Source organism: Lepidothrix coronata, unplaced genomic scaffold, assembly GCF_001604755.1.
Source record: "Lepidothrix coronata isolate B3197 unplaced genomic scaffold, Lepidothrix_coronata-1.0 Scaffold22, whole genome shotgun sequence".
Taxonomy (NCBI): Eukaryota; Metazoa; Chordata; class Aves; order Passeriformes; family Pipridae; genus Lepidothrix; species Lepidothrix coronata.
The window spans coordinates 7,558,186-7,578,147 of NW_016690202.1; the positions used below are offsets into that span (position 1 = coordinate 7,558,186).

Sequence of the window (19,962 nt, forward strand, 5' to 3'; positions counted from 1 at the left end):
AAAGAACTATGTCATCTCCACATCACGTTCAACATGTAGTAAAACTGAATTGTTTATTTTCCTAGAAATTGTACAACATTATATGACTTGTAAATAGAATTTTTTGCACAGAAAAAAAAATTAATTTGCCCACAGTACAACAGGAAATGATTTTCAAATTTGTACCAAATGTTATCTTTTTGGTGAACATTCTGCTGCACAAATTTTCCTTTCTGCTTCTTTTTATGTTACAATCTTTATACTTAGAAACACAGGATTTCCACACAGAAAAATGAGAATATTCTTCCACATTTTTTGTGATTGGAATGGTAAATAGCACCCCTAAGATGGTCTTCAAACAAATTTATTTCCATGAATTGTTGAAACTATAATTTCCTTTTGACATCTAATATGATTATTTTTTAGAGCAGTCTTAAGGTCTTTCTGAACAGTGCATCCAATTAAATAATAAGCAATTGGAGTTCTTTATCATAGTATTTGGAATTAACTTTCAACATTTTCTGTCAAGGCTTTTAAAGTACAATGGACATGTATTTGGTTTCTGTACCATGCAGTCACATGTTACTTTGAAACCAACATGTGAAAGTCATCTTCAGCGGTTTTTTATGGCATGGTCAGTGTCCGTATGAACCTTCAAATGCACAAATCTGCAGTCCCTAAAAATGTAAGAGTAACACAAGCTTTTACTCCATCATGCTAATGAAGTGTTGGAGGGTTTTAAGAAAGGATTAGCGACACAACAGACTATAAACAAATACTGTGTCAGTGATCCCTCTGGGAGCTGTTAATCCTTGGATCACTGACACGATCACCTATAGCTGATCAAAACAAACACTCTGTTACTGATGGTTCAGTGCATACTTTATCCACGTATTTTTGAGATAGACAATATTTTGGCATTAAAGAAACAGCTATAATATACTACAATGGATGGTTCTCTATGTCCCTTAAGCCCTAAACTACTGACCTGAGAGGCTGTTACTCTCCACTATACGAATACTTTTATACTCCATGGGTTACTGACAAGGTGGCTTGTAAATGATTACTCTCTTCTAGTTAAATCCTTTCATGCTCTTTATAGACTATCATTCACAATTTTAAAAAGTGGTATTGTTGACCGAAGGAAAGTACTTGTCTTGAAACTGTTTCATTAAAGACACCAGGCACTTGCAAATCCTTTTATTCCACACAAAATTAATGCAGTGGACTGAATCTTCTTAGGAGCTTGCACTATATGGGTCCTGTCAAGACTACAGAGGAAATTTTTGAAATAATCTAAGGATTTTTAAACTGCATGGAAGACGGATGTTTGTGTGTATGAATATGAGTAAGTGCTGTATCATTCACACGCTACTTCAAGTATATGCCCATGGAATCTGCCTGACATGTATCCTTATTAAAAGAGAACTACCTCACCAATGTAGTCATTTTACACAGAGTTTTTTATCATCATTTTATACCATATAAACCTGACATCATATCAGAGAAAAGCCTTGGGAAACAGCAAACATGACATTTTAAACAATTTGAATAATAAGAAAATGAGGAAAATTACCTCATACTCCTGTGAGAACTTCAAATTGTCATTTGCTTTCAATCTTTCAATGTGATCTGCAAGTTCCAAGATGGGTATTGGGGGATGATTGGCCATACCTGTTGAACAAGAAAGAGGAACAGAATTTAAAGTACACTACAGTGATAGCATTGGTCTAAAATTTAGAAAATGTAGTAGTTAGAATGTCTAGAAATGTGTAAGTAGTAAAGATGTCATATGTGAGAGAAGCAGGCAAATAGTTTGGTTACTCAAAGCAGGACATGCTCTGGATAGATGAGCTCTCAAGCCAAATTAAAAGAAGTCACCAAGCATATTCCCAAAGCTAACATTCCTAGTGTAGAGGAAAGAGTTATTGTGGTATGAGTCAATGAGTTTAGCTAGGCATGGTAAAATGAGACAGTTAGACCTGATGTCGACCTCTGCTTTGAGTAATGACTCTTAATGTAATTTCAAACTCCTTCTCCTGCACTGCATGAAATGGAAACTCTATTGAATTAGACGAGAAAATGTGAGCTGAGAAACAGACACTGAAAGAACCCTAAAGGGGAAAGAATAGTGTTTTGACAGAAAACAAAGTGACTTATGCATAATCAAGAAAAACGAGCTTGAATAATGAAGGTTACCAGGGTAACCTGAGACACCTGAACCTGCAAAGGAAATGGTAAAAACAAAGAAACCTCAAACCAACATAAAACTAACTTATAAAATAAAGTATAAAAATGAAATGGAGAGCTTGAAGATTAATAATAATGCATCAAGGTCTAGAGGACTGACTATGTATTCTGGCTAAATTAGAAATACTTCAATATTTTAAGAAATTTTGAGGTGACTGACATGCAACTATGAATGACTAGAATAACATGCACTAGTATTTTTAGACAACAGTCACTGAAGACAACATTGGACGTCAGACAATTAGAACTTCAAAAATGTTTTCACTAGTAGCAGATTGTAGAGACAGGGGTTGTACAGTTTGGCTGGACATACATACTGACTGCACTAATACCTTAAAATACGCTTAACCTTAAACCCCATTTATCAACCCCTAAGAGTACCTACAATCTACTTCAGGTGTAAACATCTTTGTCCACTGATGAAAATGCTGAATGAAAAAGAAGAAGAGCTGGGAACTGGAGATAGAGATGGGTGTGTAAGGGTGTACAGGGACAGCAAGGCAAAAGAAAGACAGAAAAGATGTGGGGTCAACTAGAACAATCTGCCAGCTTAAGATTTGACAGGCAAAAATTTGTGAACATATTTCACTCTATTAGTCTTCATGACCCTTCTCCAAAATGCTTACATTCTTCTCTTCGTGATTTATACTGTCACACCTAAAATGAAAGTGAGTTTTCAATGGCTTAGGGAAGAAATCAGAGCTGGCAAGAAAAAGTTAAGCTAGTGAACCCCAGGATCTCTTGAAATTACAAAGGGAAAACACTAATGACTCAAGGGGGCTCAAGCTGGAAGCCATGTTGCATAATGCAGTTTGCTTTGTCACCATGAATTTCAAGAGCATGCCTAAGACAGTTGACTTGCATTTACTTTAAACATAGCTGAAAATGACCATGTGGTTACAACACAGTCACATTAGCATATTTTTCTTTTCTTCAATTTTGTTTTTAATTCTTGTTTTCTTTTTGATTCTTTGGCATTTCAGGTGTCATACTAGAGTCCAAAATAACGTCCAACAGCACTGGCCCTAGTTCTTCTGACCCTATACATTTATATATTTTATATTATCTTCACAGTATGTCTGTGATGGTAAGACATATTTAAAGTAGATATTAAGGCAAGTTGTCAGTCAACTAACAAAGCTAAATATTCAGATACAATGGGGATATTCCTTGTAAATTAAAATAAAAACTTAGTCTCAGTATTAATTTATTTGATGCAGTTCTTCTTGTCTCCCATTTTCTTAGAAATTTCACTTAGGACTTGGCTACTCTCAAAATGAGTGTGGGTGACAGTCATCTAATAATTACACTGATTGATCCAGATCAAGCACCCCTATGAAAAGTATGTGAGTGAAAAGGCACAAGAAAACTCTAGATTGATCCAGAAATGGAGGTGGACTGATGTACATCTAATACAGTGCTTGAACAGAGAAAATAATAGAGACAAAGATGTTTAGACCTTTTCGAGCGAATCGTGGGAGAGAGTTATTATCATATAAGGACTGAGTGGTAGTTTGGCTAGAGAGGGAGGACACAGAGCCAATCAGGGAGGCGTAGGGGACTGAATTACTGCTCAAAGCTGTAAAAAGTAAAAGCCAATCGGAAATGGGAAACAAATTAGTAACAGCAGCAGATCATCATAATCAATCAATCTTGTACATACAGGCACTTCAGACATGCACAAAATAGCGTCTGGAAACTCAACTAAGATGCTTGAAGGTGCAGTTGCCCTACTGTAAACATAAAGGACATAAACCCAATGAGTATGAGAGTTGCTCATTACACGATGAACCTGACTAAATCACCAGCATTAGGAACACGAATCACAATAATTAGCTTATTGTGAAGGAATATTTTTTTAAGGATGCTGAACATCGATTCTTTTTTTAAACTATTTTTTTAATATGCTTCTCTATATGTCACTTGGCCTTCCCAAGGAGAGATTTCATATTAAACACTTTGTGCAAAAATGAAATTTGAAATAAAACTTTATTTTCTAAGGCAAAAAGAGGAACTACTTTCAACTTCAGAAACCGACAAATTTTAACTGCATATCAACCCTTTGTCCATGGCTCACTTTAGGCAACTACACTTGGACACTGAATAACTCTCCTCAAATAATATTTTGCATTTAAATTATGAAGTAATTGCATTTGGTATATTTTCATATCTTAAATAGGTAAAATGAGATGATAAAAAAGTAGCTGTTTTTTAAAACAACCACTGGAGGACTTCTGTTATGTAATTGGTCTGTGAATCATAACAATATGCTATGAACGAACATTTTAAGATCTCATCATATTTTGTGCAAAAGCATGAGGCTCCTATTGAGCTTAATGTGAACATTAAGCTCACACGTGGTAGAAGATGTAGAAGTTGACTCAAAAGATCCCACTCAAAATACAGCTAAACTCATTTCTGTGGCTACAAATAAGAAAATACACTTATTTGATGACACACTTCCACATCAATCAACACATGGTATGACAACACAAAAACTTAAAGACAAAATACAGCTAAATTACAACAGATCCTGTGACATGCTAAAAAGTCAAAAGAAATATCATGCTGTAAACATGCTTTCAAATTTTCTTTTAAATAGGATATCTCTTTTTAAAAAAAGAGATAGAAACACCTGAAAACTCAAACAAAAAGAAATCCCCCAAAACCACCACATGCAAAACACAGCTGCAACTGTATCCCTTAGAAGCTTCTACTTCCAAATTTGGTAGAAGACAGGCAAATGTGATTGATCTTATGCAGCTTAGTAGTAAACCCTTCATTTATATTAAATAAGAATATATGGTTTGATTTCAGTGTAGAATTAGCTTCTGGTTAATCTGTGGTAAAGACATGAGTAAGGAACATGAAATACCCTTTGTGCCACAATTAAAGGAAAAACTAAGAGAGCAAGGTCAGAACTCATCTGCATTTCAACAGACATTAAAGCTGTTAATTATATTCCTTTATCCCACTGAAACAAGTGGGTGTTTTGGGCTTGTCATTAGTGCGTTAAATTAGGATTTTGTTTGTTGTCAGGGTTTTATGATAAGGGCTTTTAGAAACATTTACAAAACACATTTATTTACCAACTGCTGGTTGATATACCCAAAATAAACAAGAATAAAGTTACAAATAAAAGAAAGAACATATCTGCTAGTATATGGAGTACAAAAATGTGACACATTATTGTCACAGAAATTTCTTTACGAATTCATGGTATTTTAGGTCCACATTGAGTTAATGGTCTGTGATTTTAAAAACTGATTTATTACATCCTCTTTTTTATTTAGCAACACAGAACACCCTTCCACATACCAATCTATGGTGATTAAGATACAGTTCCTTTACAGAAAAATGAAGGAATCAGTAATAGTGGTTATTGCTACTGATAGCTATCCTTATCGAAAACACAGAAATAAATACCTACTTAAAATTCAGACATGGAAAATAGAAAAAATGACAGATGACCCTGATTCAGTAGAAATTCAGCATCCATGAAAATTTAAAAAGAATGCCCTTAGTATTTATGACAAAAAAAATTACTGTTACTTCAAAATTTCTTTTTCATAAAGTCAGAGCTAGGCCAGTGCTTGAACTTAAAAAAATAAATATACAAGAAAAACTCTAGACAAATACATCATAATGCAACAACTATTCTAAAATAGTTTCCAATGCACATATGTCACTGTCATTCCAGAAGATTTTATGTTCTTCAAAACTAGATCAATTGTTCTGGAATGAAAATAGTTTCCGTTCTTCTCTATCAAAGACTAAGCTCTAACAAGTAGCCTTAGAATCTGCTTAGCCCACAGTAGAAACACCAGCTCTGAGTGAGGTATAAAAGTCACCTACAGTGAAAAAAGGGGAAACCTAGTTTTCAGATCCTGATCTAAAAATGTTAAATTCAATAACATGTTGCAGAACTATGGGCTAAAATCCAGGAAAGAAAAAAAGGATTACTCTTGTGAGGAGAATTTTCAACTTCATCTCATAGCTAGACAGATTTTGGTTGCCTCTAGATTTGAAAGCAATGAAGTGGGATATCACAGAAATGCCATTTCCACACGAACCCTATGCTTCTTTAAGGTGCCTAAATCTTCTATCTGGACAAGTTCATATGACGAGCTATGTGTACAACTGCTCACTATAAGAAAGAATTTCCAGTGTGGTTTTGCCATGAAGACGAAGGAACTATTTCCTGCAGCGTTGTCATAATTCTCACAGATATCATGTGGGCAAACTATGGGAAGAAATTTCCTGCTATCTTGCAAAGCAGGAACTTTTTCTACCTTTTGTTATTTGTCCCCCTTTATTCTGGGCATGTTTTACACTTTTTCTGCTTTATCTTGGAAATAAGTTTGTGGAACTTCCTTAGCAACTCAGGGAATAAATGTTTAGTGAGCACTTATCTAATTAAAAAAAAGCAGTCTTTAACTTAGAGCTGTAATAATTCTATTTATTTTTCTTGTGTTTCAAAGCTTCTTATTAGTTCATAAGATATAATGAGATAATTGCTTAATTGGCACCCAATTACACAAATTACTTATAAGTGTGACACATTTTATAGTTAAATGAGGATAAAAAAACCCAGTCACTTTTGAAGCATGACTCAGTTTAGTTCTCTGGATGACTGGCAGATTGAAGTCTTTCCCTGAGCCTTGGGTCTCTCAGAACCCACTCAAACCACTTAATTTCAGTTAATTTTCCTCTGCAAAACTGGGCTTCTTTATTTGATGAGATCTTTTGTGAGGGTTTAATTACTACCCCTTGCTTACCTTTACTCTCCCATGTGGCATTGAGACTTCTAAAATTTGTGCACAGGTTAATGATTTTAATAGGAAACTTGTAGAATGGTAAAAATGTGATGGAATTTTCCTCAGCTACTCCAGTTATGGAAGAATAACAGACTTAAAAAGGAAATCCTATTGAGAGATTGTGTATTTTCATGTTTACTCAAAGAGAACTTGGCACAGCTGTGAGCCACTCACTGGCATATGGGCTTATCTAACATATATACATTTTTGGATAATATGTATGAACATGGGATCTTGCTCTTAGATATAGAACTGTAGGCTATTCCAAATGTTACTCGACCCAGTGAGGAGGGAAGCCAGACACTAATTTGATCCGTCCTGGACAAGGTAAGGTAGGAAACTCTTTGGGTAAATACTAGATTAGTGAAGGATGTAGTTCTGTATTGACAGGACAATAAAAAGTGAAAGGAAAGCAAGGAAAGCTGTGCTGGTAGTTCTTACTGTGCGATTTTACAACATCATCATGCTGAATTGACAATTTTACGAAAAGTGTAATATAATTGTACCTAAAACATTCTCTAAATATCATCGAAGATAAAATATTGCTTTCCCATACTTTTTCAAAAATTTATATCTAATCACCTGTACTGGGAGTAATTTATACGTGTGGTTAGAAATTCAATTTTAGCCCAGCAGTTTCACTTTCAAATTATTTTGATAGCTATATCTGATCAGACCTTTCCTTACAGAAAATACATGATTGACAGTATTTTTGGAAAGAGGTTGTTTAGAAATCTTTCAAAGTACTAAAGTTTATGACAATCCAGAATCTTATAGAAGTATCTCATTCATCTCTCTCCATGAAAACTGGCAGTTTAGATATGCCAATGTAATTTAAATTTTTTTTTAACACTGCTGTACTTTATGGGTTCATTATAAACTTTTTTTCCCCTCCCACTGGAAGCAACTGGTCTGACTGGAAAGCTCCAAGCAAACTGCAGGTGCTTTCATAATCCAAAGAAATAAATCACTATAATAATGTGATAATGTCAAATAATCTATCCTGATGCTTTTTTACTGACTTGGCATACACTGTTTTTTAAAGTGCATTCACTACTCTGTCATTTATTTTATCTATAGGCAACGTTGAGAAATGGTAACATCTTATACAATAGATAAGGCCATTGTATGAGGGTGACTGGAGATGTCTCAGTAAAAGGAACCCAACACATAACCACATCAGACCCCAATCTCTTCTCTCCACTGCCTACTTTGAAGTATCCCACTACCTATTTCTGTTACATAATAGAAAAAAAAACCCCACACACTTGAAAGCGAAAAAACAACAAAAATAACAAAACTGCTATCCTGGACATGCAGGCTTTCTGTAGTATCCCTGTGTTCACCTTACAAATTTTTTTATTGCATGTTATTTGAAGGTGTTTATGCATGTTATTTGATGTTGTATTGCTGGTTAAAGTTGGATAAACATTCCAGTAGGATCTAATTATCTCAGTTAAATTTAGCCACATTTTAATTAAATGGTAGCCTTAATTGAAGTCAATGTACGTTATGTTCTGCTTTTACTAGCACAAGAACTGTACCTCGACTTCACTGTGACTAAGTTTGCATATTAAAAACATGTTAATTAGGAAGCATTACAGAGCAAAACAAATCTACTGGGGTAAGAAATTTCTCCTTGATATTTGGTTGTGTACTGAGTAATATAATGGCCTGACCTGTGCCTGGGGGTCTTAGGTGAAACAACAGTAGGTAAAAAGATGATAATTCGATGTCTGTTATGTATTTTTAATAATAACTGTAATTCTCCATTCCGTGAAAAGGTTTACAGCAAAAAATAAGTGTTTAGAGTAGAAATGGTTTGCAAATGTTCTGCTCAACTAGCCTCACAGAAAACTGCAAACTTCCCAGATAAACTATAGCCCTGCAAGGAAAAGTATGCTTTCAATCCTCTCCAGTTCTTTTCAGATCAATGAGGTGGAATTACAGTGTCTATGAGTGCCACAAATTCTGCCATTTTTTAATAACTTTACATCCTAAATGTAAATTTAGAATTAATTATATATAATTAATAATATATAATTATATAATATATAATATTATATATATAATATATAATATTAATAAATATATAATATAATTATATATAAAATTGTTAGCACTTGGCAGCAGGGGTTTTTTTGCCCACATTTTATTTTTATTATGATGAATATTAAAGGGATAGGTAAGACTACACATGTAAATAAACAGAGCGCAGAAAATTATGCTTATATACCTAGTTATTATTCCATTCTTTATTGGATGCAGAGGGAAACATAGTGACAAAGGATGAAGAAAAGGCTGAGGTAATTAATGCTTTCTTTGCCTCAGTCTTTACTAACAACACCAATTATTCTGGGGGTACACAGCCCCCTGAGCTGGGAGACAGGGATGGTGAGCAGAATGAAGCCCCCATTGTCTAGGAGAAATTGGTCAGCAACCTGCAACACCACTTAGACATACACAACTGTGGGGGACTGGATGGGATACACTCCAGGGTACCAAGGGATTTGACCGACGTACTCACTCACTGAAGTACTCACTACTTTCTTCATGTAGCAGCAGTCCTGCCTAACTGGGGATGTTCCAGATTACTGGAGGTTTCCAAATGGGATGTCCATCTACAAGAAGGGTGGGAAGGAGGATTTGGGGAACTACAGGCCTGTCAGTCTGACCTTGGTGCTGGGGAAGGTCAACAAGCAGATCAACCTGACATCCTAGCCTTTATCAGCAGTAGTGTGGTCAGCAGGACCAGGGTAGTGATTGTCCCTCTGTACTTAGCACTGGTGAGGCCACACCTCGAGTACTCTGTCCAGTTTAGCGTCACTTCACTACAAGAAAGACATTGAAGTGCTGGAGTGTGTCTAGAAAAGGGTGACAAAGCTGGTGAAGGGTCTGGACCACAAGTCTTATGAGAAACATCTGCGGGAGCTGGGGTTATTTAGCCTGGAGAAAAGGAGGCTGAGGTGAGACCTTATAGCTCTCTACAACTTCCTGAACAGAGGTTATAACAAGTTGGGGGTCAGTCTCTTCTCCCAGGTAACAAGTGATAGGGGAAGAGGAAATGGCCTCAAGTTTTGCTGGGTAGGTAGACTGAATATTAGGAAACACTTCTTCACTGAAAGGGTGGTCAGGTGTTGGAACAGGCTGCCCAGGAAAGTGGTGAATTGACTGGCCCTGGAATGTGGATGTGGCACTTCAGGTCATGGTTTTTTGTTGAACATAGAGGTGCTTGGTTAATGGTTGGACTCCTTTATCTTATAGATCTTTTCCAAACAAAATGATTTTATGATTCTATTAAGCCATCCACTCTACTCAGTATATAACTGTATACAAATAATGACTTGTTTTAGGCATAAGCTAGACTTTAAGAACCATATTTTTTCTTCTCATGTTTCAAAAATTTGTATGTATACTTCTATTGCTATAAAAACCTTTAAAACTTTCATGAAATTCCTGAATAACAGATGAAAACTTTGCTCAGGAATGATGAGCCTACATTCATATTGCAGTCTCAGAAGGACAATTGTGAATAAAAACTTTCAATCATTTCCACTTACTGCACTTAAGTTCATATTATAGAGAGGTCCCAGAGCATGTCAACAAGATTCCCATATTGAGATGAAACTGAATTAGAAGATGTGCTCCTGAAACACACCTAATTTGCACCAGCTGCTAAGAGCATTCAGTGTACTGGGACAGATTAAAAAAAGCAAGGCTGGAGTAAAACTCAAGACTCTTCCCTTTCTACCATTGCCATGTGCATGCATGGGTCTTTAGCCACATTCATTACTCTGCAGACCCACTCCTGCTGGGGCAACATTATCTTAATATAATCACTGTTTAGAAGACTAGAAATGAGATCTGCAAGTTCACTTAACCCTTTAGTATGTCAAGTTCTGAGGCTAATCTCTCAGCATCTCAAACCCTTCAATTCCTGCTTTTATGAGCTTTTATTTTTTTGTTATTAATGTAAGAAGTTTGACAAACACAAGGCTCATGAAGATTCTGCACACACCTAGCATTAGACTGGGACTATGTGCAAACACCCTGTAATAGACAACACGTTCACTGGAATATAACATGATCAAAAGCCAATTTAAGTAAAAATTGACTCCTAAAATGTGGTAAAAATTCAATACTAAGTATTTATCTCCCAGTGTCTCTTGACTATCAGATAAACAGCTTTAAGAAAACAGTGTTTCATTTAAAAAAATCATTTAATAAAATATTTGAGAGTGTGTTGCTTCTAACCTCGGAACTACTGACATTCATATACTCCCTTAACCACAACATATGGCCTTATTTTCAAAGACAAGACCATTTATCTAGTTAGTATTTCCTTTCTGTGTTGCACATTTGCAATTCAGTGAAACTGACAATTATGTTAATAGATCACCCAATTATGCAGTAGATAAGAAAGAAGCTTATTAACAAGAGGTTGCTGTAAGAATATTGTTAATAAATAGAGGGATATACATGTCCCAATAACATTTTCTAGCATTGTTAGGTTTAACTTGGAATTTTAGTACATAAAACACATCCATATAGCATATGTGTCTTTGGGCTCTTCTTTACATAAATTCAAGTTTGTTTCATGCAGGATTTTTCTTTAAATAAAGAAATTAAAGAATTATTTCAAAATCTGACAAAGAAATATACTGTGCAAAACCTGATAAGCGATCAGAATATATTTTTATAAACAACCAATCTTTCTTTTCTGTAGCAGCACCAGTAATCAGCTTATGATCACAGAGCTCTCCGTAAGTTATTGTCTCTTACCCGGAGTTTGAAAGTTAAGGCGTCGCAGCTCCACTGGATCTGTAGGATGGTGAGAAGGGACCTCCTTGCTGTTGGGTATGCTGCTCTTTCTAGAATCAGATTCAGCCCTCTTCCTGCATGGAGAAGGTGAATACACATAAACAGAAGATAGACATGTTAGCTTGACAAAGGTGCCTGAGCATTTAATCATTATATTCTGAAGGTAAGATGTTTATTTCTGAAAGGCTATTTGATCCAGTGCAAAGGTAAAATGCATTTTGCATTATGCATTTTGCCTTGAACTGCATTTTGCCTTGGACTGATCCTCCAGTATATCCTTCTGGTCACTGGATACTTTACTTTTATAACACTAAACTTATAACAATTCACAGTATTTTAAAAGCTATCTAGCTATACCTTTTTAAAAAAGTAGCCAACTTTTGAACATGTAACTAGAAATTAATACTCCAAGTTATTATCATTAAATATTTCATATTTTACACACATTTATAAAAAATAGTTTGCATTTTTAAGTATAGAGAAAGAACAGTACAGAAGACACCTATCCCAGAAGACACCTTTTCACTTTCTAGGAATCAAGAATTTGTTCTGTTTCCTCTCATCTCTGTAAGAGCTGAACTACACAATCTTCATTTGTCTTACCTCACTTACATATATTCACAGCTCAGATTCTGTATGAGTATTTCCAATTAAACTAAGACTTCCACTGCAATTATAGTGCTCATGTCAATCTGTCCAAAGCAAGATGGGAAAGATAGGAGGAAGAAAGAAAGGAGGGAGGGAAAGAGGAAAGGAGGGAAGGAAGGAGAGAAGGAGGGAAGGAAGGAGAGAAGGAGGGAAGGAAGGAAGGAGGGATGAGGGAGGGTGGGAAGGTAGGAAGCTTCCTTTCTCTAGACAGAAGCAGAGTCCACACGTGTTCTGACTGACTTTTCTGGTAAAATGGACTCCCCTTATTTGTCTATAATTTTCTGATGTGGAGACATCGAGAACTATCTTAAATGAAGAACATCTACCACTCTGCATTTTTATACAGAGAGTGGAATCCTTCTTCACTAGTCCTCTGTGGACTCCTGAATGAAAACAAAACCTGGCTGATACTCTATGTAATATAAAATGAAAAAGCAAATAGAGGAAGAGTTACTTTGTGAAAAGTAACTCTTTTCCAGGTACCCAATGTTTATTTTAACATAACACTATTTATTAATTTTTTTCCTAATTGACTCACAATGGTACTAAATCTGCTATTATTCCTGTTGATTTCTTGCTGTTCTTGAAATCATGAACACCTGGTAATATACAACAAGATTTCAAAGGCTGTGCAAACAAGTCAAACAGTAACATCACTGCAGGTATTCTTTGAAAGTCACTAGTCCTATTCTTTTATAGAAAAAAGTAAAAAGTTTTTTACTGTAAAAGCACTCAGTCTGGTCTCTGGTAAATACCTTAGCACATGTATTAATCTCTCTTAAGCGAAGCGATAAAAATTTACATCTTATTCTTCTTTTTTAGTCTTTTTAAAAACAAAATATTATGGATAAACTCATTTGAAATTTCTTTCTTTTGATTTTGACTATCCCCAACTCCTACCACTGTAGCACAATGCCTGAGTGCTATTTCTTCTTAAATAAAGATGTGCAATGTAACTTTCAGGAAGTCTTTTAATCTGTATTTCCTTCTTCCTATGTCTAGGAGTTTTAAGTCTCTTTAAGTCCTTCACACTGTCCAGAGACAAGCTTCATTTACCTTTTTTCCACTGGACAACAAAATTTCGCATTACTCTAATAAAAGCACTAAAATCTCTTCTAATCATGTATCTGAATATTTTGAATGCTTATAGGATATTAGAACAGTTTATTATTTGTATTATTCTCAGGATCATTCTGGATGTTGGGGTTTTTTTATGTTGCCAGCCTATACAAGTCATCATAATTCTTCCAGATTATGCAATGATTTTGAGTTAGATGGGAAAAAAAAATCCAGAGGACAAGAGATCACTGTATCATTTTCACTTGTAGAACTGTAAGTCAGCATTGAGTCTATGTGGATGGAGCATTATGGAGATTCAGAGCAGCTAACACTTCAACTACAACAATGCATTCCTTAAAGAACTTTAGTTATAGCAAAAAAACACTGATTCACCTTCACTAAAATGCAAATAAAACCATATAAACATTGTATAGCTGTGCTACCTCTTGGAAATGTACCCCACGGAGACACAAGAAAAAGAGCAGTGAAACTTCACTGCTTGTATTACATTACTTTTCAGTGCTGTAAATAACATAGCAAATCCTACAGTTGCCTTCATTGTGACAGATTACTGTCTACATTCACTTAAGACTGACAGATACTTTGTTTTAGATCATTATCATGATAACTTTCCTTTTTTTTCTCCTTTTCTTTATTAAATGAAGAGTGATTACTTTTTGCTTCTCACCTGTCAGGTTTACTGCTCCATTTTAATGCAGCAAAGAGGGGAGAAATGGTGAAATGTTAGTTGACCAGCAGCGCAGAGGATAAGAATGGAAACAGAAGATATAAGAAATGTTGACTGAAAGATATATAACTAAACAAAATTAAGAAATGACAGCTCATCAAAATATTTAATGCTTGGGAATCATAGAATTAATGGAGGGCACATGGTCATGTCCAAAGCGAATCTTCTGCTGAAAAATACACCTTTCTTAGACACTATTTGCAAAGAAATGAGACTTCGAATTTTAGCCAGTGAGATACTAGAGAATGGGTCTTTAATTTGACCCATCAAAATAATGTTAACATTACATTGAAAAATTACATGTCACTAAGATGTAGTTTCCTCTTACATTTTAGAGAGAAGAGAGACAAGAAGAGAGAGGAAAGGAAAAATAAAAGTGGAGGGCAGAGTAGAATGGGAAGGAGAGAAAGGGAGAAGAAAAGGGAGAGAAAAGCAAGTGAAGAACAAGGTTAAATACATGAAATACATAAGAATTGTACTAAATTTTAAAAAGAATAAAACGAAATGAGGACTTTTAAAATTATTTTACAAAGCCAGGTAATAATATAACAAGAAATTTTTAACAGTAAGGTAAGCATAAATTTTTTTCTAGTGAAGTATTACACATCTTTCTAGATTTAGAAAGAATGTCACCTACTAGAGGTCTACACCAATCTGCAGAGATCTGTAGTGATCTATGATCTAGATCAGGTAAACAGGGAAAATACCTTCCACCAAAATGTGCTACTATACACACTCACTGTTAATACACTGTTTATCTGTGTGTTGATCATAATAAACAGAGGCTCTACAAACTTTTAATAGCTTGTGGTATGCGATGACCAGACTACACACGTTATGAAAAAGTCCTTAGAATTCTTCATCATCACTTAAGATTTCCCCATTTTCATTTCTGTGGTTTTTTTAACATCTGTTTGTTTGTTTGTTTGTTTTTCCATCAGAAGCATATTTAGCTTCTAAGTCAAAAAGCTCAAGATTCAGCAGGTGACCAGCAGGTCAAGGGATATGATTCTGCCCCTCTACTCTACATTGGTGAATCACCACCTGGAGCGCTGCATCCAGCTTTGAGTTCATCAGTACCAGAAACGCATGTACCTGTTGGAGTGTGTCCAGAGAAGGGCCATAAAACTGATAAGAGGGATGGAACACTTCTCTATGAGGAAGGGCTGAGAAAAGTGGGATTGTTCAGCCTGAAGAAGAGAAGGCTTTGGGGGGACCTTACTGCAGCCTCCTAGTACTTAAAGGGTGCTCATAAGGAAGATGGGGACAGCCTATGTAGGAGTAATGATAGGATAAGGGGTAATGGTTTTAAACTGAAAGAGGGTAGATTCAGATTAGCTAATAGGAAGAAATTTTTTATGATAGGGGTGGTGAAATATCAGCACAGGTTGCCTAGAGAGGTGGCATATACGTCATCCCAGGATACATTCAAGGCCTGGCAGGACAGGGCTCTGAGCAACCTGACCTAGTTGAAGATGAAGGCAGTTGGACTAGATGGCCCTTAAAGGTCCCTTCCAACCGTACCTATTCTATGATTCGATGACGATATGATTCAGAGTGGCAGAGTTCACTGTGTTCAAAAGATTCAAGCTTAGGCTCCAGTCTTCTGAACCAAATCAGAAAGCTGCACTTTATAAAAGCAAACAACACAAAGTCTGTCAAGGTGGCTTTAACTTCTCTTCCTCACATATGAAAAGATCTAGAATAAGGAACACTTTTCTCTCCATCAGTGGATGACTGAAATTAGAGAATTTGTAATTTCTTAAAAACATAAATTCACATGTTAAAGGAATAAATTCCCAAACCCAAAAAACAGATGACAGGATTCTTCATGGGGACAGGCACTCTTCTTTCTAATTTGTCCATTTTTGAGATACACTGAACAATTTCTAGAGCTCTTTAACATTCACTGACTGCGTTCCTAATCACCTAAATCTTATGTAATTGAATATGTACCACACATTTAAAAGTGAGTTAAAAGGATTCACTGTAGATTTACCTAAACTGTAGGTTGCAGCAAGGTAATGATTTATCAACATCAACTTGAAATATAAACTGAGACTCAAAGAACCATCATAATGGTTAGGCATTTCTTCTAGGGTATGCACTCTCTCTCTAGCTAAGCAGGTATTTGCCTTTGTTTGAGATTCTGGTTATAAATCTCACTATGATGTATAATGTACTTCAAGTTTGAATGAGCAAAGGAAAATAACTGAAAAGGTAATGAGATTTAGTTAATTTACTTGGATGTCTAAATTTTATTATTTATATTTAAGTCAAATAGATTGAAATAGCTGCTCCAAAATAAGTGTCTCCTTTCCCTATGACTGCATGGTGGTTTCCTGGTTTCACTGCTGCGAGGACAGAGAACACTGAACTGGTTACTGGCCAAGTCAATTCCATTTGCCAACACATATTCAACTGTAACTCAGGAAAAAATAATTTTTACTGTGAGGATACTGGAACACAGAACAGGCTGCCCAGAAAAGTTGTTGAGTTTCCATTCTTAGATACATTAAATCTTGCTGGGACATCCCTCTGAACAAGTTGCTGTAGCTGGCCATGCTCTGAGCAGGGCTGGGATGAGGCAAATTCCAGAGATGTGACCCTTCGGTTCTGTGAAACTGTGAGATCTTCTGCACACAGCACATTAATTGGCCTCTGTTGTTGCTGGCTATTATATTACTACTATATGTGATCATAAGAAAAGGTACTCTTCAGTGTATTACTGTTACCGAGCTGCAAGGACCTTTTGGCTATATTCTAATATATGATCCAAAAAACTTTCTATGAAGCATCTTTGCTTTCAGATTTTAAGACTAAATGGAGAGGCAATAACCCTGACACAACTTACCAATAAATAATGAGGTCAAACATGCACTCCTTGTCTTTGGGATTGTTAAATATGCTTCAAACCAACTAACACAACTCATTCACACTACCTCTGATAGTGTCTGCTTTAAAGAGGGGCAAGACTTCTCCACCTGAAGTGATTCTTTTAGAAATGGAAGTAATTCTTCCTCTATGATTGAAATTAAAATATAAAAGTCATATTATAAATCATGAGCTTAGTGGTCCAAGTCTGTTCATAAAGGCTTCTATGGACAAAGTGAATTAAGCATAGTTGACCTTTATTTGAATTATTATCATCTGCACTTCAAAAGACATGGTCATTTCTTAGCTGTCCTCTTTGCACTGCAGATCCTTCAACAACATCCTATTTTTAATATTTTTTGCATGTCTGTTCATGTATTATTAGACTGATGCCCTCTATCCTTTGTTTTTTCTCGTTACCATACTTGTTGCACTTACACTCCACTGTATTCAACAAATATATTGTAAAATTTCCTTTATCCATGAAAATGTTTGGTTTTCCTGGGCTTTTTTTTTGCTTATTTTTTTCATCCAACTCCTGTAGCCATAGTAAATCCATTTAACTCAGAAATTAAATTTCACCGCTTTCTCAAAATAGGATGCTAAATATCCCTATTTTCTTGTCTAGTTGGTGCTCTTCTACAGTCAGTCAGTCTATCAAAATCTAGCAGTTAGCTTGCATCCAGGTTGAATACTCTTGAAAAAAATATCCAATTATATACTTCTTTTTTACAGAAATAAAAAGTTCATAGAGGACCACAGGCTGCTAAAACTGCAGTCAAAATTTCTCAGAGGTAATTTGCCAATTCAGTGCAGTTTAATAAATTAGAGTAAATAGCTGAAAATAGAAAAAAAAATACATATGGACATTTGCCCGAAAAGTTCTAGTACAAATAGTAAATAACAGATGGAAAGTATGTCCCCCATTTTCAGTAAATGACAATATCTTCACAATACTGACAAGCAAATTTTACCTGTTTGTATAATATGCCTAATGTCTTTTATTTGGTAACAGATTTAAGATTTTTAGTTTGGTTCCATAAATGTAAATAGTATTTTCAGAAACAGGCGCACATCTGCTTTATACGCCATTGTTTGGATTTTTTTTTGTAGTATGAGAGAAGATTTACTCTTAATAATTCAAAATAATCAGGAGAAAGGAATATTTCACTTTTAGCACAACTCTAACGACTGGTTTTTGAAGTGACAGACAGATGCAAACAGAGGTTCACTGGTTGCTAACCAATTAGATTGGCTGAAACACTATGCACTAACAGAACCTTTCAGGAGACATAGTATTTGAAAGCAACAGACCATGTGTTATGCTGCTGTACGATTACAGCCCTGAAAACATTCTATAAATATATCTATATATAGACATAAGCTCAAGTCAACTCTGGACTAGGTATTTACTGCTGAACACAGAATTCTTTCTGAGGCCAGTTCCATACATGCAATTTCAGAGGTATTTGACCAAAGACACTTAGGGTGGGAAGACCATAGAGGCAAGCAGAATTTAAATATTTATATTCAAGTGATAGCATTATAGCTGTAAATTTTAGAGGACATACTCCATTTAATGAAATTATTCCTAGTGCACCACCTCCCCAGAGGTTTATAGCATTTTTATATTAATTTGCAATTATATCAATATGTTTAAAAATGTATTAGGAACAAAATCTAAACATTAAAATAAACTTTTTTGTTTGGATTCTTTTGTTTTGATTGACCCCTGTGAATTCATTTATAGTGTAAAAAGCTACTACATAAAAATTATGGCATCGTACACAGTTTACACTTAGTATATTGTAAGGCAGAAAGTATAATAGCAAAACTACAACTGTGTCAGACAGTGAAAGAAGAATAAGTGAAATTTGATCTCATTGCAAGATTAGTAGAAAAACGTTATTTGATGTCTCTTTAATCTCTCAGTTCAGAGCTTCAAATTCATATAGATACACTGACAAATTGAGACCAACTGTCAAAAGTAAAAACTCAAATTACTTGAGTGGAGATGAGAATCACATTTAACATCAAGTTGAATGTAACCCCTAACGTATTACTATTACACATCTAAAAACTAGTTTTGAAAAGTCAAATATGCCAATTCCATACATATTTATATGCAGCACATATTTATTTTCTTTGCATATAAATGTATGCAAAGTGGAAAAAACACTTAAATGCAGAAGTGTTAATATGTCATCAACAGAAAAATGTACCTGCATACCTGTAATTATCGGAAACTTTCAATCAAAAATTTCTGCAGTATTCCGGAAATCATTAATAAATACTGAAATATCCCAAAGCAATGACAGTTACTATGGTAGCACAAAAATATAATTTGGAACAGTATTACAAAATGATCAACATGTAAGGAATTTATATACCTAGCAAGAAAACTAGAAGGTAAATTTACCTTTTATAAAGAAGTATAGCAATAACAATGCAGATGATAAACACCACTGCAAGAACTGGTCCAACAACCCAAATCAAGCCTTCTTCCTCATCTGTAATTGGTTGGGGATCAAGATCCATTGACACAACAGGATCAGAATATGGGCTGGTTGCATACATGGTCTATAGAAATAAAAATAATTCTTACTTAATCACGAAGGAGTGCATTTAAAGTATTAACTATGCTAGATCTAAAATAAATGTATAGAAGACGACGATGCAATGAACATAACAAAGTGAAAATGCTCTTTTTCTTGAAGTCAGGCAGCATATAAACTTGCAAACTAAACAGTGTGTTATTTTGTGTTC

General features: G+C 35.1%; 1 protein-coding gene across 1 annotated transcript in view; it reads right to left on the bottom strand.

Moving 5' to 3' along the window:
- The window catches only part of PTPRD (protein tyrosine phosphatase, receptor type D), a 350,584-nt gene that overhangs the window by 72,775 nt on the left and 257,847 nt on the right, over window positions 1–19,962 (bottom strand). The window contains exons 23-25 of the mRNA XM_017808222.1: window positions 19,616–19,776; window positions 11,829–11,941; window positions 1,556–1,653 (exon numbers count right to left, since the gene is read on the bottom strand). Coding sequence (XP_017663711.1) covers window positions 1,556–1,653; window positions 11,829–11,941; window positions 19,616–19,776 — 372 coding nt within the window. The remainder of the gene's footprint in view (window positions 1–1,555; window positions 1,654–11,828; window positions 11,942–19,615; window positions 19,777–19,962) is intronic.